Consider the following 24,107-nt stretch of genomic DNA (forward strand, 5'->3'; position numbering starts at 1 on the left):
CGGGCCGCTCCGAGGCCGGCGATCCGCTGGGGCGAGCGCCGGCCTCGGAGAAGGGGATACGCCGGCCAAGATGGTGGCGCCGGTGTCGTCGTCTCCCTGCGCTGGAGCGAACCAGTGAGCCAGCCCCGCCTACTCACACCGGATTGGTGCATTGATGAGGAGACCCCGCCTGCCGGGCAGGCTGGCCAATCCAGGCGTCCCTTGCCTGCCTAGGCCGGGGGGATTGGCTCCAGCTGATTGGAAGGGGATGGACTGGCGGGGGATTTAAACAACAGAACGGGGAGAGTCCAGTGCTTCCGTTTCGTATGTCAGAAGCCCAAACAGTGGATCGGAAGTGTTGCCGTCAGAGACTGTGTTCCTCTTCAGGCTAGCCGTCCTTGCTAGCCACCGTCAGAGACTGTGTTCCTCTTCAGGCTAGCCGTCCTTGCTAGCCACCGTCAGAGACTGTGTTCCTCTTCAGGCTAGCCGTCCTTGCTGGCCACCTTCAGAGACTGTGTTCCTCTTCAGGCTAGCCGTCCTTGCTAGCCACCGTCAGAGACTGTGTTCCTCTTCAGGCTAGCCGTCCTTGCTGGCCACCTTCAGAGACTGTGTTCCTCTTCAGGCTAGCCGTCCTTGCTAGCCACCGTCAGAGACTGTGTTCCTCTTCAGGCTAGCCGTCCTTGCTAGCCACCTTCAGAGACTGTGTTCCTCTTCAAGCTAGCCGTCCTTGCTGGCCACCTTCAGAGACTGTGTTCCTCTTCAAGCTAGCCGTCCTTGCTAGCCACCTTCAGAGACTGTGTTCCTCTTCAAGCTAGCCGTCCTTGCTAGCCACCTTCAGAGACTGTGTTCCTCTTCAAGCTAGCCGTTCTTGCTAGCCACCTTCAGAGACTGGTTTCTCTTCAAGCTAGCCGTCCTTGCTAGCCACCTTCAGAGACTGAGTTCCTCTTCAGGCTAGCCGTCCTTGCTAGCCACCCTCAAACCTTGAGTTCCTCTTCCAGCTAGCCGCCCTTGCTAGCCACCTTCAGTAACTGTGTCCCTTTTTCAGTGCTAGCCGTCCTTGCTAGCTGCCCTTTAGAGACTGAGTTGCTGACTACCAGCCAGGCCGACCATCACCCCGCGGTTCCAGCAGTCCTGCTGGCCGCCTGCAGCTGGGGGCTCAACCCTCGGTGAACGGCGGTCGCCGCGGGTGAAGATTCGGGGTGCGCGGCGGTCCTCGGAGGTCTTACCGGGCCTCAGGGAACCTAAGGGCTCACCAATAACCGCAACAGGACAAGACTAATGTGGGGTATAAAAGTCATGAATAAATCAATCAATCAATAAATAAATAAATATATTTTTGTCTTCATATTTCTGTCTCCAGTTTGGGATCATTTGTTCTGTTTTTGGTGAGGGTCTGTCTGTGTTTTGTGTGCAACTGAGGTGTAATATTTATTTGCATATAATTTCTGTGTTGAGATCTGTAGCAGTCCCACTTGTTCTATTTTACTTCTATAGATGTTTTTGTAATGCTGCCTATTCATAAGTTACTCCTGGGGGAATTCTGTGCCACTGTGCAATGCAGAATTTGTCCAGAATTCTATAATTGCCTTGCTGAATTCTACACAGGGAACAGGAGGGAACAAAAAATTTGTCAGGTTTCTTCACAGCCAGGTTGCCCTCTAAAGTGCCAGTCGATGTGCAAACACACATGCAACCATTTAAGTTTTCTAATCAGAAATTCTTTGTGTTCATCCCAGCCTTTTTGAATTCTGTCACCATTTTTTCTCCACCACCTCCCTCAGGAGGGTATTCCAGGAATCAACCACTCTCTCTATGAAAAAGAATTTCTGATATTAATCCTAAATCTACCATTCCACCATCTCAATTCATGTCCTCTAGTTTTACCATTTCCCCTTCTATGGAAAATATTTGTTTCTATATTAATACCTTTCAAGTATTTAAACGTCTGTATCATATTTCCCCAGTCTCTTCTCTCCTATAGGGTATATGTAATATTCAGGTCTTCCAGTTTCTTTTCATATATCTTTTGGTGCAAGCCCCATACCATTTTTGTCACTTTTCTCTGGACCGCTTTTACATCCTTAGCAAGATACGGCCTCCAAAACTGAACACAGTGTGACATAAGGAAGAAACAAGCAGCTGTGCATCAGACAACTTCCTCCTCCTCTGCTGACCTGGGCTCAGTTGCTGTCAAATAATCAGCGGGCCCAGGCCAGCAGAGGAGGAGGGAGTAGTCTGATGTGCAACTGCTTGTTTCTTCCTTACACCACATTCAGTGGTGTTCCGAGGGGCGCTGACACCCGGGGTGGATCGCCGATGCACCCCGCCCCCCTGGTGCAGCAGTCCCCCCCTGTGCAGCGCGACCCCCCCGTTGAAGGGATACCCCCCACCCCGGCGAAAAGAACCCCCCCCGGTTGCACGCCGCTGGGGGGGGGTGCCATGCGCCGGTCAGCGTCGTTCATTTCCATGCTCCCTCTGCCCCGGAACAGGTTACTTCCTGTTCTGGGGTAGAGGGAGCATGGAAACGAACGATGCTGACTGGCACGCGGGGGGAGTGGTTAGGCTTTATGATTGGAAGTTCTGCATTAAAAAAATAATTACAAATAATGATACAGAATTTTAAAATATTGTGCCCAGAATTTCCAACATTTTGTGCCAAATTTCCCCAGGAGTAATAGGTAGGGTTCTTGCTGTTTGAATTATAGCATTTGTGCCTCTGTTGTATAACACGTTTGCTAAATGTGTATTAGGTTTTGCATTTCACAATGTGCTTGGAAAAGATATTTATGTTGATATTGCTCCAATGACATAAGAATCAGAATAATTGTATTATGAGTTCCATGGAGAAATATCCTAGTTATGATCTGCATTTGCTGGGGGGAGGTTAGACTTTTGTGCATGCAGAGCATGTTTATATTTAACTAATAAGAATTGCTATATTGTGTCAGATTAAAGGTCCCTGAGGATCGTATATGCAGTGTGTCACATACATGAGAATTGGCTTTCTGGCATGTCATAACTGAAAAAAAAAATGTTGAGAATCATTGTCCTAGAGTCTCTGCAGAATTTAGAAAACAAATTATGCAGATTTTTCCAAATTTATATCCTGAATTGGTCCTGGGCAACTGAGGAACTGAGTTTGATTCCCACTTCAGGCACAGGCAGCTCCTTGTGACTCTGGGCAAGTCACTTAACCCTCCATTGCCCCAGGTACAAATAAGTATCTGTATACAATATGTAAGCCGCATTGAGCCTGCCATGAGTGGGAAAGCACGGGGTACAAATGTGACAAAAAAAAAAATGCAGCACTTAGAAAATCTGGGGGTGAATGTCACTCTCTGGGATAGACTACCCTTTTCATATTGTTGTGGTACGCCCAAGGAGGTTTGATGAACAGGAAACAGCAAAAGCATGCTTGGCCCATTATCTGGCCTGAAGCCAGTAGGCGGAGTTTGTTGCCCTATCAATTACATTGTTTTGGGTGTCTCAAGATGGCGACAGCTGCATTAGGGAGAAAGAAAACCTCCTTGGGTGGACCGGATTCAGTTTTGTGATGTTACACAGTCATCTGTTAATCAAACCTCCTTGGGTGCACCAGCCTCTTGTCTCCACCAAAACTTGTGCCAGCTGCTCCTTTCTACTACCTGCCAGGTCTGGTGCCATTAACTCATCTGCAAATGGTCAGAAAACAAGAATACAAATAATATTTTTTATATTTAGAGAAAAATAATGTCAGCTTTGAAAATGTGCATGTCTTGTATTTTGTTCTGTATTGAAGAAAATGCATCTCTGTATCTCAGGGATTTCACTGCTTACAATCTGGTTTCTTTTGTTTTCATTTTTTTTGTACATTATGTTTCTAGTTTGTAATCTCATTTTTTTTTGTTTGCTATGTAATGGCCTGTGTTTTCCTTGTGTAACAGGGATAAGAGATTCAATTGATATACAGGTTCTGTATAGGAATCTGTAGCAGTCCATCTTTTCCAGCTGGAAAAGAGCTTTTCACCCCGATCCCTGGAGGTGTGCTGGTGTTTTCAAACATTTGCAATGCTAATTTTTTGAAGATAGGGTTGGTGAAGTTTGAGTTCTTAACTTGGTGCTGGTAGGGTATGGTAAGCTTATAAAGGTCTATTTGCAAGGTTTTCTCTTACATCGCACAGTGTTTGGTAATGGTATGTGTTGCTATGATTAATTTGACAACAGAGTTTGTGTGTTGAGTTGTAAAGTGAAACATTCTACTTCTTTGTACCTCTTGATAGGAGAGTTTTCTTGGCTGATCTGGGAATACCTATATGAATAAATAATATCCATGTGAATGAATAATTACATACAATTCACTTCTCTGTGAGCAATTGTGCTCCTCACCTTGGAGATGTTCAGCTAGGTCCTGGCAGCCACCAGCAAAAGAGGGTTTAACCCTGGAGGAATGAACTGGACATTTTTCTTTTGTGTATGGTTTGACTCCTCTATTAGGTTGTTCAACTTTGGTTTTATGTGCATACAGTATATAAATATATGTAGTTTATGTATTTTCATGCTTTTATACAAAGAACAGGGGACACTCGATGGAATTGCATGGAAATACTCATTGCCGGATGTGGCTAATGTATTTGGGTTTAAAAAAGATTTGGACAAGTTCCTGGAGGAAAAGTCCATAGTCTGTTATTGAGATGGGGGAAGCCACTGGTTGTCTTAGGATTGGAAACATGGATTGGTGCTACTAATTTGGTTTCTGCCAGGTACTTGTGAACTGGATTGGCCATTGCTGGAAGTAGGATACTGGTCTAGGTGGACCATTGGTTTGACCCAGTGTAGTGATTCTTATGTTCTTAACTTTTGGCTCCTGTCAATTTGCTGTTTTCCATCACACCCAACCACCCTACTCCCTGATTGGAGCTCTGAGGAGGGAGGGGCGGGATTCTGGTGGACTTGAGGTGCCATCTCATCCCTCACCTCAGGCAGCAGATTTGGCTTGAGCCACCCCTGAAATACATATATAAGATGTATGCATAAAATGATCATAAATCAAGAAGTTTGAACTGGAAGGGTGGTAGTGTAGCAGAATATTTTAAGGTGCTATATGACAAAGATATTATTATGAATACAGTATATAATCTTATCCAATAATTGTTACAATAAAAAAGTGTACAGCAACAGGTGCCAGAAATGAGACAATACTATGAAAGTGTAGTTAATTTAAGGGAAGTATATAGTGGCATAGAAAGAAAAGATGGCACCCGGGGCAGATGGTCTGCCCCCTCTTCCCCTTTACTATACTACAGGTTCAGCAGAGGGCTGAAAAACAAGTAAGGGAAGTGGATGGTTTAAGGACAGGGATAAAACAAACTGAAATGCTTCTCCAGGACTATAAGAGGCGGTGTCAGAGGGGCTGATTGATGTCACTTCTTGTCACATGACTCATCCAAGATGGCGGTGAGTAGTGTGAAACAGGAAGTGACGTTGAAGTGTCCAGTGGTCACCACCATCTTGGAAAAGGACCATGACCTGGGTGGAGTTATGATGTCACTGCCTGTGATGTCACGGAAGGGGGTGGGGTTCTGAAAAAGGGATGAGTTATGCAAATATGGTAAGATTAGGGTTGGGGGTTAAGCAAAAGGGGTGGGGCACAAGTAGGGCTATGACATCACATCTGGTGACATCATCACAGGTGGTGGAGTGGGGCACTGAGTGGGTATGGCTTGGGCAGATCCTCGATTCTGATTGGCTGACACAACAGGAGTGGGCATAGGGGTGAGGTATACCACTGGCCTCAGTTCCCTCCATGCTGGAGTTGCCGAATCTTTTCAGCTTTTTGCCATTTATGGGACACAGAGCGTAGAAGTCTGTCTGACTTTGGCCTCAGTTCTCACTACTCTTGCCTGGCTACACCTCCCAGGGGCGTAGCCAGACAACAGATTTTGGGTGGGCATAGGCAAGAAGTGGGTGGGCACCAAGAGTTCTCCCCCCCCCCCAAAGAAAAAACACCACTAAAAATATCTCAGCTGGCAGGAAAATGCTTCTTTCCACCTTAGCAGTCTGCAGCAGGCATGCGCTGAAAACTGAGCATGCGCAGGTGCCAGTACCGTGGAGAGTAGCATCTCCGTTACCATCAGGGGCTGTCAACAGCAAAATGTATGCCCTTTCTGAACCATTTAGCATTATAATAATGATTTAGTTTCATGATCATTAGAATTGCAAGTGAAATTATAAAAAAAAAAAAACAAGCAGTACTGCACTCATATTGTGTTTTTCAGCTCATAAACATACCAGATACATGTTGGCTTTTTAGTTGCAGTCAGAAATTATTGCATGGTCTTCTATGATTCTGCACTGTCTACATTTTCCATGGAAACTTAGTTTCAGAATTGAAAAAAGGGCCTTTTCTAAGAAATGTAAAAATCTATGTAAATTGAATTAGATGTGGATTGATTTTGTGAATTCCTAAGAGAAGTAATATTGAATAGAAATGGTTGTTCCAATTGTTTTTATAACCGTGATTAACACTGGAAATCAGCACAATTGTTACATGAAGACAGGCAGTGACAAATACCAAGTGCACGTGTGACTATTTTCCCATGAGTCTTCCTATAGAAAGTGGTAGTTGGTATTCAGTTACTTATCAAGCAGAACAGAGTTCATTGTCCCTTTATCAAACTTCACTAGGAGACTGGGAATGGGAATCTAAATTAGGGGCAACCTTTTTGTTGGAAGGTGCCCAAGCTCTGCCCCTAACTCTACCCAACCCAACCCCTAACTGTTCCTTACCATTCCATAGTTCCCACCCCCCACCATGGTGTCCAGCAACTCTTTTCCTACCTCCATCTCACCCCCCCCCCATGGTGTTCAGCATTTGTCTCCTTCAACTCTCCCTAATGGTCTCCAATATCTATATCGGTCCCTACCCATGGTCTCCAGCATTTATATCCTTCTCTCCTCATGGCATTCATCATCTCTATCCTTCTCTCCTCTTCCCTTCTCCCCTTCCCTTCTTTTTCTCTCTCCTGCCCATGGTGTCCAGCATTCCCCTCCCTTTCTCCTCCCCCTCTATCTTCTTCCCTTCTTCCTTCCCCCTCCTGCTCATGATCTCCAGCATTCTCCTCCCCTCTTCAGCATATCTCTCCTTCCCTTATTCCTTTCCCCTCCTTCCCATGGTGTCCTGCATTTTCCTTCCCTCCCTTCCCCTCCTCCTCTTCAGCATATCTCTTGTTCCCTTCTCTCTTCCCTTTCTTGCCCATGGTGTCTTCATTCCTCTCAGTTTTTCTCTTCAGCATATCTCTCCTTCTCTACCACCCTGAACCGCTGCAATCTGTTTACTCTCTTACCTTGTTTCCCCGAGGTGGCGACTATCATCTGCCGAAGAGCCATCATCATCGCACAGTTGGCTGGCTGGTGCAGGGCCTTCAGTATCTGTGTATGTTCAATGTCTGCCATCTCCCACCTACTCTGAACTTCCTGTTTCGGAGGGGATGGAAGCCAACGGCCTTGAGCATGCATAGATGCTGAAGACCCACTCCCTGCCGAATGGCCACAATGTGGTTCTTAGGCAGATGATAGAATCAGCACCCCAGGGGTGTGAAGCAATTGAGTTAAACACATCACAGCAAAAGAGGTAGGGGAGAAAATGCTTAGTGGCACCATGACATATGTGGCTTCACCCATTCTGATGCCTATGATCTAAGTGACAAATCAAAAGAAAAAAAGCAGATCAAAAAAGACAAAAAAATAGAACAGGAGGGTAACAGAAGAAGTGGTTTATTACAAGTTACCCGACGTGGCCACGTTTCGCCCTCAGGCTGCGTCAGGGGTAAAAAACTAATAGGGGTAAAAAGCAAAGTGAACCCCTAAAAGTAGTCATACAACCACCTTACATAAGTGCTTCCCAAGCTTACTCAGCAAACTTCACAATGCTATGTTGACTGGCAGCTGTGAAGTTTGCTGAGTAAGCTTGGGAAGCACTTATGTAAGGTGGTTGTATGACTACTTTTAGGGGTTCACTTTGCTTTTTACCCCTATTAGTTTTTTTACCCCTGACGCAGCCTGAGGGCGAAACGTGGCCACGTCGGGTAACTTGTAATAAACCACTTCTTCTGTTACCCTCCTGTTCTATATTTTTTTGTCTTTTTTGATCTGCTTTTTTTCTTTTGATTTGCCATTTCTGTGGCAGATCTTTGCCTTTTGTTTGTTTCTGTCTATGATCTAAGTGATACACATATGGAAAAATAAACACAACTGCAGGTACCAAATGCTAAATGCCAATTTTTGGGTCACCACCCAAGAAAAAGTTATTGGTGTCATTAACATAGTAACATAGTAAATGACAGCAGCTAAAGACCTGTACGGTCCATCCAGTCTGCCCAACAAGATAAACTCATTTACATGGTATGTGATACTTTATATGTATACCTGAGTTTGATTTGTCTTTGCCTTTCTCAGGGCACAGACTGTAGAAGTCTACCCAGCACTGTTCTTGTACTAAGTTCTGAAGTTAATGTTGAAACCCCTTAAAATTTACACTCCAGCTCATCCCTATCTATTCAGTCACAATCAGGGCATAGACTGTAGAAGTCTGCCCAGCTCCCATTTTGTTTCCCAATTACCAGTGTCACCACCTAATCTCTGCTAAGATTCCATAGAACCATTCCTTCTAAACAGGATTCCTTTGTGTTTATCCCATGCATGTTTGAATTCCATTACCGTTTTCATCTCCACCACCTCCCGTGGGAGGGCATTCCACATATCCACCACCCTCTCCGTGAAAAAATACTTCCTGACATTAGTCCTGACTGTTTGGAGTGAGGAATGTGGATGGAGGGTAGAGTGCTGCATTAAAGGCTGTGTCCCTACATGAAGAGACAGAAAATTGAGGAAGACCGGTTTACTCCACATCAGAACTGGATCAGCAGCTTTCAGAAAGATTTAATATCAACTCCTTCAGAACTATAAATGCTTGTCTCAATTGGCCTCTATTATAGAGTAAATATCATTAGGATAATTATTTTGTTGTCAGGCCAGTATAATTTCAGGCATTAAGGATTCCAGTCAGAGGTTGAAAGACTTGCTCCAGTCAGTAACTCCAGTTTCATGCTTTGAGTGCAGCACATTGGACCTGCCTCATCCCCCATCACTGTGGGAGAAATCATGGTGCTACTCAAGAGAAATACTCAATAGTCCCATGAGGGACAATCATATACAAGGAGCAGAATTTTGGGATACGATATCAATATGAACCCCTGAATGCAACGTATCATGCAGACGTGAGTTCAGCAAGAGGTGTGGAAAAGGCTGTATAAAGTTCCCTTCTACACTGATTATCTTCTGCAACTACTATGTATTCTTTCTCTAGCAAAAGATGTAAACACAGTGGTGTGCTGGAGCCGGCTCGCACCTGCTCGCAAGAGCCGATTGTTAAATGTATTGGCATCTTGCGAGCCGGTTTTTTACCGAATGCGAGCCGGCTTGCCTCTCCTCCCCCCACCCTGTGAGCTGCAGGCTCCGCCGTTCTGCAGGTCATCCATCATCTCCTGTCTGCCCTCAGCTGCACGAAAGCCCTCGTTTCCTTCCTGCTGCCGCCCTGCCTTTAAATATTGTATTTTTCCTCGAGTCACGGCGCCAGCATTGAAAGCAGCAGGCTCGGCTCCAGCCTTCCCTCACATGGTTCCGCCCTCGCAGAAACAGGAAATACATCAGAAGAGGGCAAAATCATGTGAGGGAAGGCTGGAATCGAGCCGAGCCTGCTGCTTTCAATGCCGTTGCTGCGACGCGAGGAAAAATACAATATTTAAAGGCAGGGCAGCGGCAGGAAGGAAACAAGGGCTATCGGGAAGCTGAGGGCAGACAGGAGATGATGCACGACCTGGGGAGTGGGAATCGGGGGGGGGGGCTGGAAAAAGGCAGGAAATGTCTGGCGTTGAGTAGGGGAGGGCTAGAAGGGAGATGGTTGACATGGGCTGCTGGGGGGGGGAGGCTGGAAGGAGATGGTTAACATGGCTGGATGGAGGGGAGGACAGGGGGGAGAAGAGGGTTGCTGGACATGGGTGGATGGAGGGGATGGCAGGGGGAGAGGAGGGTTGCTGGACATGGGTGGAGGAGAGGGAAGGGAGAGAGAAGAAATACTGGACATGGATGGAGGGGAGGGAAGAGTGAGGAAGCAGATGAGATGAGGGAAAAGGGAGAGGAGAAAAACTGCACATGGATGAAGAAAATAGGCAAAAGCTGAATCCACTGGACAGTCAAGTCTGCGGAGTAGGACCCAGCTTTTACTTATGGGTGTAGGGCAAGAAATGAAGAAGAAAGGCGGAAAGTAAAGAAATAAATGTAAAGAAAGCCCTGGAAACGGAGTTAAGACAGATAGTAGCAGAATCGGATACTGGACCAGCATGATCAGAAAAACAAAGTCACCAGACAACAAAGGTAGAAAAAAAATCATTTTATTTTCATTATAGTGTTTGGAATATGTCCACTTTGAGAATCAGGTGCTCAACATTAAAAGTTTATATTTACTTATTTATGGCATTTTATTCCACTTTAAACATGAATTAGATTAGAACCTGGGATCATTTAATTTTTTTTTCCTGGAGTAATGCATTGCCCCCCCCCCCCCCCCCCAGGCTCATTCCCCGGCTATAGCCAGCTCTGCAATTTGGGGGGGGGGGGGCGCAGAGGTGGACCAGGAGAGAGCCTGCTGTTAAACATTTACCAGCACACCACTGTGTAAACAGCACTGTAAATAATCATGTCAAGAGACAATTGCTGCTCAAGAGAACTTACATGAAGTAGAGGAGTTGCCTAATGATTAAGGAAGTGTGCTGAGAACCTGGGGAAGGGGGTTTGATTCTTTCTGTGGCTCCCTGTGATACAAAAATCTTAGGGGTTCTTTTACTAAACTGCTGTAAGAAGTAGCCTTAGCGCAGGAGCTCCTATGACCACCTATTTTGTAGGACATAAGGGCTTATGGGTTAACCATGCACTAATTAGTTAGTACGCAGCAATGAAGCTGTGCTAGATAATTAGTGCAGACACACCTACTCTCTGACCCCAGCGCTAAAGAATAGAATGCATTTTATAGTGCATAGGTAGTGTGCACCAATGCCAAAATTACCATGGGATGCCTGAGCACGTCCCATGTTAATGGTACAGTATAGGGGGTGTAGTGCTTCAGTGTGCGAAGGAAGAGAGGGACTTGGAGGTGATTGTGCCTGACGACCTTAAAGCTTTCAAACAGGTAGAAAAAGCTACGGCCAAACCCAGAAGGATGCTTGAGTGCATAAAGAGAGGCATGACCAGCAGGAAAAAGGAGGTGATAGTGTCGTTGTATAAGTCTCTGGTGAGGCCTCATTTGGAGTACTGCGTGCAGTTCTGGAGACCGCACCTACGGAAAGATATAAACAGGATGGAGTTGGCTACGAAATTAGTAAGCGGTCTTGAATGCAAAAATTATAGGGACAGGCTTATGAACCTCAACATGTATATGTTGGAAGAGAGGAGGGAGAGAGGAGACATGATAGAAACGTTTAAATATCTCAAGGGCATTTATGTACAGGAAGAGAGCCTTTTTCAAATGAAGGAGAGCTCTGGAATGAGGGGGCATACGACAAAGTTAAGAGGGAATAAGCTTAGGAGTAACCTAAGGAAGTATTATTTCACAGAAAGGGTGGTGGAGGCGTGGAATAGCCTCCCAGTAGAGGTGGTGGAGTCGAAGACTGTTCCAGAATTTAAAAATGCATGGGATAAGCATGTGGGATCGCTTAGGAACAGGAAGAATTAGGGGTTACAGAGGATGGGCAGACTGGATGGATCATATGGCCTTTATCTGCCGTCATGTTTCTATGTTTCTATGTTAAGCCATTTTAAGCTGTGGTAAAAATTTGTTAGTGCTTACTACAACTTGGTAAAAGGAACCCTTAGCGGCCCTTTTACTAAGCTGCGTAAGTGTCTACGTGCGCCCAACGCATACCAAAATGGAGTTACCGCCCAGCTACCACATGGCTCTTGTGGTAATTTCATTTTTATTTCGGACGTACGTATCAGACGTGCGCCAAGTGGCATTTGACACGTGTAGGTTATTACTGCCCGGTTACCACATGAGACTTTACCACTAGGTCAATGGCTAGCGGTAAGGTCTCAGACCCAAAATGGATGCGCAGCAATTTTCATTTTGCTGCACGTCCATTTTCGGCAAACATTTTAAAAAGGCATTTTTTGCAGGTGCGCTGAAAAACGATTCTGCGTGCACCCGAGGCATGCGCCTATACTACCGCAGGCCATTTTTCAGCACACCTTAGAAAAAGGACCCCTTAAACTGTAAGCCCACTAGGGACAGAGAAAGTACCTGCACATAATAAACGTAAACTGCTTTGGTAGTACCACAGAAAGGCAGTATATCAAATCTATTACCTAAAAATGAAATAAAGTACAAACATAAAATGCAGTCAATCATGTATCATAAAAGTAAGATAAAACAGTTGTACCTCAATACTCAACTATGCAGATATAAAACAATAGAGTGACAAAAATACAAAGTACAGTCAGGCATGAATCAAAAAACTTTAATACACTAACATCGTCACCCATTGTTGAGCCCAAATATAGGTGGCCCCTATGGTAAGTAATGCTTAAATAGCCATGTTTATAGAAGATGTATGAACTTCATATAAATACCCTATCTTCTTGGCAGCAGTATACTGCAGATATATGAACTTTTATGGGAAAAACTTCTTAGGAAATGGAAACTGTTAGTTCTTGCAGTCTAGTAGATCTGATAGAATTAATCTGATAGAATTACTACAGTCAAATGCAGCACCTAAGAGGGAGCCAGACCATAAATAAACTTCTGAATTAAATAAAGTAGCTTAAAAAGAATTCTTGTGCAAATTGGCAACCAGTGAAGATCTTTTTAAAACTGCTTTGGTATAATCCTGTTGCTTGTCCCTCAAAACTAAGGGATCCTTTTACTAAGCGGCAATAAGCACTAATGCCTGCTTCCTGTGTGCCGAAACATAGTACCGTGGGGCACAATCAGGCATCCTGCAGTACTTCTGGCATCTGCGCATCTGGTGTTACAAAAAACTTTGTATTTTTTAGCGTTGGGGCACTAATCAGTGTATCTACAGTGCCACACACCAACCAATTAGTGCATGATTAGCGTGTGAGCCCTTTCCATCTACTAAATAGGTGTCGGTGAGGGCTCACACGCTAATTGGGAAATTAGCACCTGGCCATTAAAAGGAAAAATGGAAATGTGGCCATTTTACAGCTGCACTAAAAGTGGCCTCAGTAGGCAGAAGGAATGGATCCTCAGAAGCTTAGCCGAAATTGGGTGGCGGAGCAGGTGGGTGAAAGAGGGGTTGGTGGTTGGGCGGCGAGGATAGCGGAGGGCAGACTTATACGGTCTGTCCAGAGCTGGTGATGGGAGGCGGGACTGGTGGTTGGGAGGCGGGAAGTACTGCTGGGCAGACTTGTATGGTCTGTGCCCTGAATAAGGCAGGTACAAATCAAGGTAAGGTATACACATATGAGTTTGTCTTGTTGGGCAGACTGGATGGACCGTGCAGGTCTTTTTCTGCCGTCATCTACTATGTTACTATGTGTTAGTGCAGCTTAGTAAAAGGGCTCCTAATTTTACTGCTGTATTCTAAAAGTCTGCAATCACAACAAGAGTCTACTAGCAATCCTCAAATAAGACTATGCTACAGTAATCTAAGTGAGACAAAATAATCACTTTCGCTAACCCTCCTTACCTTTAACCCCACGTGCCTGAATCTTATCTTCCCTATTCCACCATAACATCTTTTGTACTTGTCCCCTACTGGACTTGGCAAATGCCTTTACGGTACTATGTAAGCCACATTGAGCCTGCAAATAGGTGGGAAATGTGTGATACAAATGTAACAAATAAATAAATAAATGTTCTTCTGTAAACAGACAAGAACTTTTCTAACCACCTGACCAATCTGGCCCTCCATAGTCAGAGCCAGGGGCCATCTCAAGGATAGGTTTTATTTCAGTCACTTGCGTACAATAATTTGATCTTTTCAGGATTTAATTTCAAATGATTATTGGATATCCAATGTTAACTTTCATCAAGCAAGTCTGTAGCAATTCATATGAGAGCAGCTAATGACGACAGGACATTATTGGAATTCAGAGCAAATCTCTCCTTACATGGGTGTCTGTGCTGTTTGAAGGTGTCCTTTGGAGTAAGAGAATGTCAGTCTTTTAGCTACAGAACTCAAGCGTAATGCATGCAGATGACTCTGAGACTTGCTTAGTTTTAGCAATCTCAGTGATTAAAATGGTCACTGTTTATATTTATTTCCTTGCTATTAGTCATGAACAGAAAATAGTTAAACAGTTCTAATTCAAGAAGGAATTGGTTAACCATAGAGCAATAGTTAATTTTTTTTATTTGAGTAGGTAGAGGATTTGTATTAACCAAGAACCAATGATGCTATACAATAGGGAAAGGGAAATGGGACTTGATATATCACCTTTCTGAGGTTTTTTCAACTACATTCAAAACGGTTTACATATATTCAGGTACTTATTTTGTATCAGGGACAATGGAGGGTTAAGTGACTTGCCCAGAGTCACAAGGAGCTGCAGTGGGAATTGAACTCAGTTCCCCAGGATCAAAGTCCACTGCACTAACCACTAGGCTACTCCTCCATAATATATCTCAGTAATTACCTTTTGATAATATTTGATAAAGTAAAATCTGAGGGAACGGTACAGAATAGGGGGTGTAGTGCTTCAGTGTGTGAAGGAAGAGCAGGACTTGGGGGTGATTGTGTCTGACGACCTTAAAGCTTTCAAACAGGTAGAAAAGCGACGGCCAAAGCCAGAAGGATGCTTTGGTGCATAAAGAGAGGCATGACCAGCAGGAAAAAGGAGGTGATAGTGCTGATGTATAAGTCTCTGGTGAGGCCTCATTTGGAGTACTGCGTGCAGTTCTGGACCGCACCTATGGAAAGATATAAACAGGATGGAGTCGGTCCAGAGGGCAGCTACACCTCTCCACCACTGCCAACTCCAGGCTCCGCCCTTTCTGCCTCACCTCACCCCATGCCTGGAATAAACTCCCTGAGCCCATATGCCAAGCCCCCTCCCTGCCCATCTTCAAAGCCTTGCTCAAAACCCAGCTCTTCAATGTCACCTTCGGCACCTAACCACCATACCCCTATTCAGGAAACCTAGTCTGCCCCAACTTGACATTTCGCCCATTAGATTGTAAGCTCCTTTGAGCAGAGACTGTCTTTTTTTGTTAATTTGTACAGCGCTACGTAACCCTAGTAGCGCTCTAGAAATGTTAAGTAGTAGTAGTAGTAGCTACGAAATTAGTAAGTGGTCTTGAATGCAAAAATTATAGGGCCAGGCTTATGAACCTCAACATGTATATGCTGGAATAGAGGAGGGAGAGAGGAGACATGATAGAAACGTTTAAATATCTCAATGGCATTTATATACAGGAAAAGAGCCTTTTTCAAATGAAGGAGAGCTCTGGAATGAGGGGACATACGACAAAGTTGAGAGGGAATAGACTTAGGAGCAACCTGAGGAAGTATTATTTCACAGAAAGGGTGGTGAAGACGTGGAATGGCCTCCCGGTGGAGGTGGTGGAGTCGAGGACTGTTCCAGAGTTTTAAAAGGCATGGGATAAGTATGTGGGATTGCTTAGGAACAGGAAGAATTAGGGGTTACAGAGGATGGGCAGACTGGATGGGCCATATGACCTTTATCTGCCGTCATGTTTCTTTGTTTTCAAATACTCTAACTTTACTTAAATTAGTTAACCCTTGTTGTGTGTATATATTTTACTTGACCTAAGTACTGCATTGTGTGTTAATGGTTCATGGTGTTAATTCATTGGAATTATTGCTCCTTATGGCTGACTGTACTTTGTATTTGCTCCATTATTGGCACTAATTAAATTTAATTGAACTTTACATGTGTAAATTTAGGCATGGGATCCGCCCCTAAAATGTATGTGTGATTTGAAAAAGGAAGCATGGAAATGGGAGGGTTATGGGTAGAATAGGGGTGTTCCTAAAATTAACTCATGCTGTTATAGAATAATGGGGATACAAGCCTAATGTAGGCATGCACATTTGCACCATGTTTCAGTTGAAACAGAAACATAGAAACATGACAGCAGATAAGGGCCGTATGGCCCATCCACAGTAACCACTAACTACTCCTTTTCCTAAGAGATCCCATGTGTTGTCCCATACCTTCTTAAACTCTGACAAAGTTTTCGCCTCCATGGCCTCCACCAGGAAGCCGTTCCACGCATACACCAGCCTTTTCTATGAAAGTATATTTCCTCAGTTTCGTCTTAAGCCTATTTCCTCTTAACTTCATCCTATGCCCTCTCATTTCAGAGGTTTCCTTCATTGGAAAAAGGCTCACCTCCTGTACATTAACGCCACTGATGTATTTAAACGTCTCTATCATACCCCCCCTCTCCCTCCTCTCTCCCAGTGTATACATGTTGAGGTTCATGAACCTGTACCTATATGTTTTATGACTGAGACCACTGACCAATTTTGTACCCGCCCTCTGGACCAACTCCATTCTGTTTACATCTTTCCATAACTGCGGTCTCCAGAATTGCACACAATATTCTAAATGGGGCTTCACCAGAGACTTGAACAAGGGCTTGTTCCTGCTGGTCATCCCTCTCCTTATGCACCAGAGCATCCTTCTGACTTTGAGCATCACATTTCTACCTGTTTGGCCACCTTAAGGTCATCAGACACAATCACCTCCAAGTCCCATTCTTTTTTTGTACACAGAAGCCCTTCAGCCCTATACTGTACCTTTCCCTCAGGTTTTTGTGACCCAAGTACATGACCCTGCATTTCTTAGCATTAGTTGGTGCATTTCATAGCATTAGTTGGTGCAAATGGCTGTGCCTAAAGTTAGGCATGATCCCTGGGCATAAGTGCTAGTCTATAAACCATGTCTAAAATTAAGCATGGCTTATACAATAGCACTTTTATTTTTGGTGTGGATTGTTTTGGCACCATATATAGAATCTAGCCCAAAGCGTCCATAAAAGAAAGACCTTGAAGCAAGATTTTGCCCCACCTATCAAGAACCAGAAAGTAAGGAGTGTTGTCTCCCCATTTAAAGTTGTAGCTTTTAGAGAGGTCCAATAAGGTAGTCCCAAAGAGATTGCCTACAATTGTATTTTTGATTCTTTTGTCTTCTTAATTAAAACAATGGATTCTCTTGTTTTTGTACTATTTCACTATTTCTGTATCATTAAAATTAATGTTGTTTTAGAATAATACCCCAGTCAGTATATGAAGACTGTTTTTGAAAGACCGGATTAGTGATTCCCTTGGGCCTGCTCCCCTACCTCGGCAATGGAGAATCATGATCATTGACTGCATGCAATTTTTTCTTTATTTTGCAGCTTCTGAAGTGGCTGTTACCTGTTTCTTAGGGCTACACACACACACATACATACACACACACACACTTGGAACAAATTGAAAGATTCTGAATATTTCCATAGAAACATGGGAAAAAGGGAAATAAAGACCATAAAACCTACTAATCTACATATATCATTTCTTGTTGCAATACTCCAGAGTCTACCTGACCATTTCCTCACAATTAATGATTCTCTGTGGCAGTGCCTGCCCCATGTTCTATCCCTCTTGAATCCTAATACCATTTTTTACCTCCAGGATATTTCTTGAATGGCTGCTCCATGCACTAAGCAGCCTTTCTATGAAGACATATTTTATTTTGTTCCTCAGTTGATCCTCTTGAAGGATAAAAATGTGACCCTTTGTTCCAGATTTTCATTTTTGCTGAAAAATGATTTTCTCTGTGCATTATGCCATATGTCTCTATCCTTTCTCCTTTCTTCCTCCTCCACTTTATGGTACACATAGGGGTTCTTTAACTAAGGTGCGCTAACAGATTTTATGCACGCTACTGAATTAGTATGTGTTAAGTGCCATGCCATCCATAGGTATACAACGAGCAGCACAGCATTTAGCGCAAGCTAAATCCATTAGAACACCTTAGTAAAAGGATCCCATAGTTAGGTACTTAAGGCCCTTCTTTTAGCAGCATCCCCAGGTTTAAATGGCAGCCCTTAAACATATGTAGAGGCCCAGATGTTTAAATGTCATTTTAGAACAGGTAATTCAGATGCAGGGAAGATGAATACATCTAGATGGCAAGGTAGCATTGGGGGGAGGGGGGCATGAGGGAGCAGTCAGCATAAATCAACCAGGCAGAATCCTCTCTGATAAGCAGTTGCCTGATCTTCCTTCTTTTTGGAATATTAGATTGTATACATACTGCTCATCAATGTTTATCCAGTGCCTTTTGAAATATAATAGTGTTACCTCTATTACACAATTGCATTAGTTTTATGGGGGGGGGGGGGGGGGGGGTCTTAGATTTGTTTTTGTATTATTTTGATTTTGTTTTTTATGTACATTATATTTTATAACCCGTCTAGAAGCATGCTAACAAATGTTTTAAAAATAAATTGCTTTCAATATTGCCCCATGATTATCACTACGCCTTTTTTATTCTTAACATAATTTAAGGTGGACATGGTGATCTTACCAAGTTATAAGGATCCAGTTTCTTCCTCCTGGCAAGGTCAGTGATATTAATACCATTATAATTGATGCTTTCCATGCATCCTTTGAAATTCTTTCTGCTGTTTGAACTTGGCTTCCCAGAAGCAGGCATCCCACCAAAGGTCAGCTGTGAAGACGAAATACACAGTACCAGAAGATTATTAAGATACTTCACACATGACTGAAGGTGCTGTGCATATAGAACTGCACATTTATTAATATCCTAAGTCACTTGTAAATTGTTAGAAGACAAGCCTAACAACACTTGTTACTGTAAAATGTAAAGGGTCACTCGTTAATTTCTGTCTGTGATTTATAATTGCCTTGGCTTTTGTTCTCTGTTTATAGCATGCTATATATCTGAAACATTTACGGACCCTTTTACTCAGCTGTGGGTTTTACTGCGCAGTAGATATTAGCGTAGATCTGCATGTTATAACCATCTTGCATAATAAAAAAAATGCCACACTAGCTGATTAGCGTGGATTAGGGTTGGAATATAGGTGTGACAGATGTGGAGCAGAGGCATAGGTCAAGTTCATGTGCTAGATGTCATGATTGCTGATGGTGTGACTGGACTTTACCACCTCAAGAAGTGACTACCTTTATAATGAAAGATGACTTTTAGCAGTAGTTCTGTCAGGTGAGGTGTTGGGGGGGGGGGGGGGGGGGGGAGACCACTCCAGTCCCTTTCCAGTAGACTACCAGAGAATACTTGTTCCAGGGGGGTGAGGGTGGAGATGGGATTTGGAAAGGGGTGAACCGTATTGATGTGGATGTATGTTATTTTGACAGTTGGTGTAGCACTGAGGTAACCATACATAAGCTGGCAAGTAGCAGGGGTGCACTCACGCTGTCTGTTAGTGTATGTAATGCAGTTGCCATGCAGTAAGAGGCAACCCAACTAACTCCCGTGGTCGGTGGTGAGGCCGGATATTCAATGCTGGTCCGTTTCCGGTGATTGGCATTGAATATCTGGTTTATTTTTCACTGATTTAACCTTAACTGTCAAGCCAATATTCAGCGCTGGCCGTTAAGTTTATAGTGGCCAAAAATAAGCCTTCTGTTTGGGCAGCCCGATTTGGCTGCCAAATTTAGGGGTCCTTTTACTAAGGTGCACCGCAAAATGGCCTGGTATGTTGTAGACGTGTGTATTGCACGACCGGAGGTCCATTTTTCAGCGCATCTACAAAAAGGCCTCTTTTTTTTGGCCAAAAATGGATGTGCAGCAAAATGAAAATTGGTGCGCATCCATTTTGGACCTGAGACCTTACCGCCACCCAATCACTTAACAGTAAGGTCTCACAAGTTAACTGGGTGGTACTCATCAGCGTGCATACAATACTGATTACTGCCTGGTTAGCGCCGCGTGTAAAAAATGAAATTACCACCCAGGCCACATGGTAGCCGGGCAGTAGTTCCAAATTGGCATGTATTGGGCACACATAGGTGCCTAATCAGCTTAGTAAAAGGGCCCCTTAGCTGGCAATGTACTGAATATTCGCGAATAGCTGGTTAAGTGCTATTTAGGTGGCCAGGAGCTGAATATTGAAGGGTAACTGTTGGCACTGTGTGGAAAATGTAGGGCAGATGCTGAGCACACTCCATGCACTTACCGCATGAGATTACTATGGGAGGTCCTGCGGTAAGTTTGAGATTAGCGCACACTAAAAAATATTTTTTATTTTTATTACAGAGGAGGCATGTTGGGAGGTGGAGAGCGGGTGTGCTAACACTGATCAGTTAGCACACCACACACTCAGGGCTGGTCTTAGAAATTGCGGGGCCCTGTGCAGACCAGTTCAGTGAGGCCCCACACCTGCAAACACACCCTCCTGCGCCCGCCACCATAAGCCATAATTTATCAGAGTTTAAAAGAAGGTTTAGAGCTCTCGGAACCCCACCTCATCCCATACCTTGATGTGCATCCACCACGTTTCAGTAGAGAGTGGCAGACAGCAGCAGGCGATTTTCATATCCTGTCAGCTGCCGAACCCAGAGCCTCCTCGCTGCTGCATCCTGCCCTTGTGGAATCAGGAAGTGACATCAAAAGGGGGCAGGACGCAGCAGCGAGGAGGCTCTGGGCTTGGCAGCTGATGGGATATGAAAAATCGCTGCCACTGCCTGATGCCTGATGCTCTCTCCTGAAATGTGGATTCACATTAAGTAACGAAACAAGGAGGTGTTCCAAGACAGGAGGACAGACATGCCAGAGTGTGGGGCCCTGTGCAACTGCCCCTGTCACCCATGCCTAAGACTGGCCCTGCACACACTAAATGATTAGCACATGAGCCCTTACCACCTATAAAACAGGTGCCGGTAGGTGCTAGCATGCTAATGGCAACATTAGTGTGTGCACAACCAAATTTATGGGGTTCTCTTACAAATTGAAAACACACACTATATGTTATAGAGGAAAGCCTCAAGAGGCTCCCAGACATTTATGCTGTCTTACAGGAGCGGGACTTACTCATCATTGGCAAAAACCTCTATAGGATAGCTAAACTGCTTGCAAAACTCAGACTTTGATTAAATAGAAGAACTTAGCTTAGTTAAGCTGGTCTCTGTGTTCTTCCCAAGGCCCTTGCCTTTTTCCCCCTGAAGAATGGGGATTGGTTTAGACGTTGACAGCGGGTGACATCACAACTTTTTTATAAGAGCAGCCATTTTCCGGGTAGGGTGTCTCCTAAGCTTCTGTCAGCTTCACTGAACGGGTGTAAGCACATTTTGATACGAGTAAAGAATGCTAAAAATGGAATAGGAAGAACTGTGATTAATAGATCTGTGTTCCTGTTGTAGGTCCCTTTTGGCCTGTGATCCTGAAGCAGAAGCGAAACGCTGGCCACCATAGATCTTGGTTGGGGCCTTGGGAAGAACACGGAGACCAGCTTAACTAAGCTAAGTTCTTCTATTTAATCAAAGTCTGAGTTTTGCAAGCAGTTTAGCTATCCTGTAGAGGTTTTTGCCAATGATGAGTGAGTCCCGCTCCTGTAAGACAGCTTAAAAGTCTGGGAGCCTCTTGAGGCTTTTCCTCTATAACATATAATGTGTGTTTTCAATTTGTAAGAGAACCCCATAAATTTGGTTGTGCCTATTAGCAGTTCTAGGTATCTCAACCCGATTCACTGTTTAGTTCATCCCAACATTAGTGTGTGGCCTTTAATTTTTAAAAAATGGGAAATTAGTCATTTTACTTCTGTGGTAGAAAGTGGCCCTAGCACATGGGACAATGGCATGCTAAGGCCACATTCTCCCGTACCTTTGTAAAAGGACCCCTTATAACATTAAAGAAGAACCCAAAAAACATCTGTGCCAAAATGAAAGTGTATAATAGTTACCATACTAGGGTATGCCTGTTCAATAGCACAACAGATAATTCTACTGGATAATCTTGAAATCTAGAACAAAGTCCACTGGCATTTTTGTTTAAAACTTGATATAAGAGTATAATGTTTCTTTTTACCTCATAATCCAAGTCTAAATAATCAAATTCTCCATTAGTTTTAAAGTGTTGCATGTGTCTGTCAAGTGTCAGGTTAATATTTCGTCCATGACGCTCAATGATGACAGAATGCCAATGATGATCATCCAGGAGGCTGCCCGTAGTCACGGATGTGTGACCATAAATTGAACCATACTGATTGCTTCCTAAAAAGAGAAAGTAAGAGAAGCATTATCAGTCAGATACAACATTATTTATTTAAACATGTATAAAACAGGGGTGTAGCCAGAACTTGAATTTTGGAGGGCCTAGGAGTGGACTGGAGGAGAGGCAAGCATTTCCTCTCAGTCTCCCCCCACTCCACTGCCACTTCATCATACCTTTGCTGGTGGCAATACTGGTGAAGTAGCATTGCTACTGACCTGAATTAGGTGTTAATTAAGTTGTAAGGAAGTAGAATTGTTGCAAAGGTTTATAGGGCAGTCAGATTACTGGGTTAGCCTCAAAGGGTCTGTTTGAAGCAGTCCCCTTAGAAAAAAAAACTATATAGAGAGGAAAGGTCCCACTTAACTTTCTTTCTGAGAAGTTCTAAGAGAAGAGAACATTTTTCTGGGTAAATGCATACTATTATTGCTTTTGTAACTTAAAGATTGGGGTTTAAAAGACGAATTGTAGGTTATTGATAAAGATAGAATTTTTTTAAAAAAGCAAACTTTATTAAGTAGTCTTCATACCCTTTTCTCCATAGTTTTAAAAATTGAACTTTCTGCCACAGCATTAACAGATAGCATCTAGAAGGCACAGCAGGTCCTAGTTCAGTCTTCATTCCCACCCACCCCTAGCACAACTTTTCACTTATAGTCAATTATTCTAATTAGGATAACAAGAGGAGAGTTTTAATTAGAGTTTTAATTACATTTAGTTAGTTTCTGAGAAGCAAATACTAAATAAATTATACATTATACCATATAATCTTAAGGTTCTTTATATTAATCTAATATTTATTTATTTATTTATTTATTTGTTGCATTTGTATCCCACATTTTCCCACCTCTTTGCAGGCTCAATGTGGCTTACAATACACATTAATCTAATATCCATATTACCTTATGAAGTTTTAATAAAACAACTCTAATATTAAGTTACAGACAGCAGTCCAGCAGTAAGAGGGGTGCTATCCAGTCTTTTTCATTGAGTGTCACATGTATGATTTTCTCCCAGTTGGTGAGAGATTATATGTGTGTGCTTGATGGAAAAAGCTCCTAGCTCTCAAAGTTCAAGTCCGTTCTCTTAAGGCTACAGTAGCAGACTTAGAGAAGCTGAGGAAGATAGAGAGGTACATAGATTAGGCCTATAGGGACATTGTAGAAATGTCCCACCTTCAGTCTGGCAGCCCCTGTGCTGCCTTGGAGGAGGGAGGCCTCCTAAAAGGAGAGCATCACCCTGGTGAAGTTGGAAGTAATCCTGTAGCCAGGACCAGCCCACCAGGGGATGAAATATCCTCTCACGCTGAGGATGTGTCTCCAGGAGCTTCTGTCCAGGAGGTAAGGGTTAGGATAGCTGTTGTAGTTGAAGATTCAATTATTAGGCATATAGATAGCTGGGTGGCTGGTGGACGTGAGGATAGACTGTCACTTGTCTACCTGGTGCAAAGGTGATGGACCTCATGCATCACCTAGATAGGAGCCAGATGTCTTGGTACATGTGGGAACCAATGACATAGGAAAATGTGGGAGGGAGGTTCTGGAAGAAAAATTTAGACTCCTAGGTGGAAAGCTGAAATCCAGATCACCAGGGTGCCATTTTCAGAAATGCTTCCTTTTCCACACGTAGGACCCAAGAGACAGGCAGAGCTCCAAAGTCTAAATGTGTGGCTAAGATGCTGCTGCAGGGATGTGGGATTTAGATTTGTTAGCAACTGGGCAACTTTCTTGGGAAGAGGGAGCCTGTTCCTTAAGAATGGGCTCTACCTTAACCGAGATGGAACCAGGCTGCTGGCACTAACATTTTAAAAGGAGATAGAGCAGCTTTTAAACTAAACAAGGAGAGGGAAAGCTGACAGTCACCCAGGAGTACAT

At 43.7% G+C, this 24,107-nt stretch overlaps 1 protein-coding gene across 1 annotated transcript in view; it reads right to left on the reverse strand.

Annotated features, from left to right (window-relative positions):
* Positions 1-24,107, reverse strand: part of CNTNAP2 (contactin associated protein like 2) — a 2,081,195-nt gene that overhangs the window by 1,494,532 nt on the left and 562,556 nt on the right. The window contains exons 5-6 of the mRNA XM_030203705.1: positions 22,051-22,235; positions 18,571-18,714 (exon numbers count right to left, since the gene is read on the reverse strand). Of these exons, the coding sequence (XP_030059565.1) occupies positions 18,571-18,714; positions 22,051-22,235 (329 nt within the window). The remainder of the gene's footprint in view (positions 1-18,570; positions 18,715-22,050; positions 22,236-24,107) is intronic.

The sequence above is a fragment of the Microcaecilia unicolor genome, chromosome 1 (genome assembly GCF_901765095.1).
Source record: "Microcaecilia unicolor chromosome 1, aMicUni1.1, whole genome shotgun sequence".
NCBI lineage: Eukaryota > Metazoa > Chordata > Amphibia > Gymnophiona > Siphonopidae > Microcaecilia > Microcaecilia unicolor.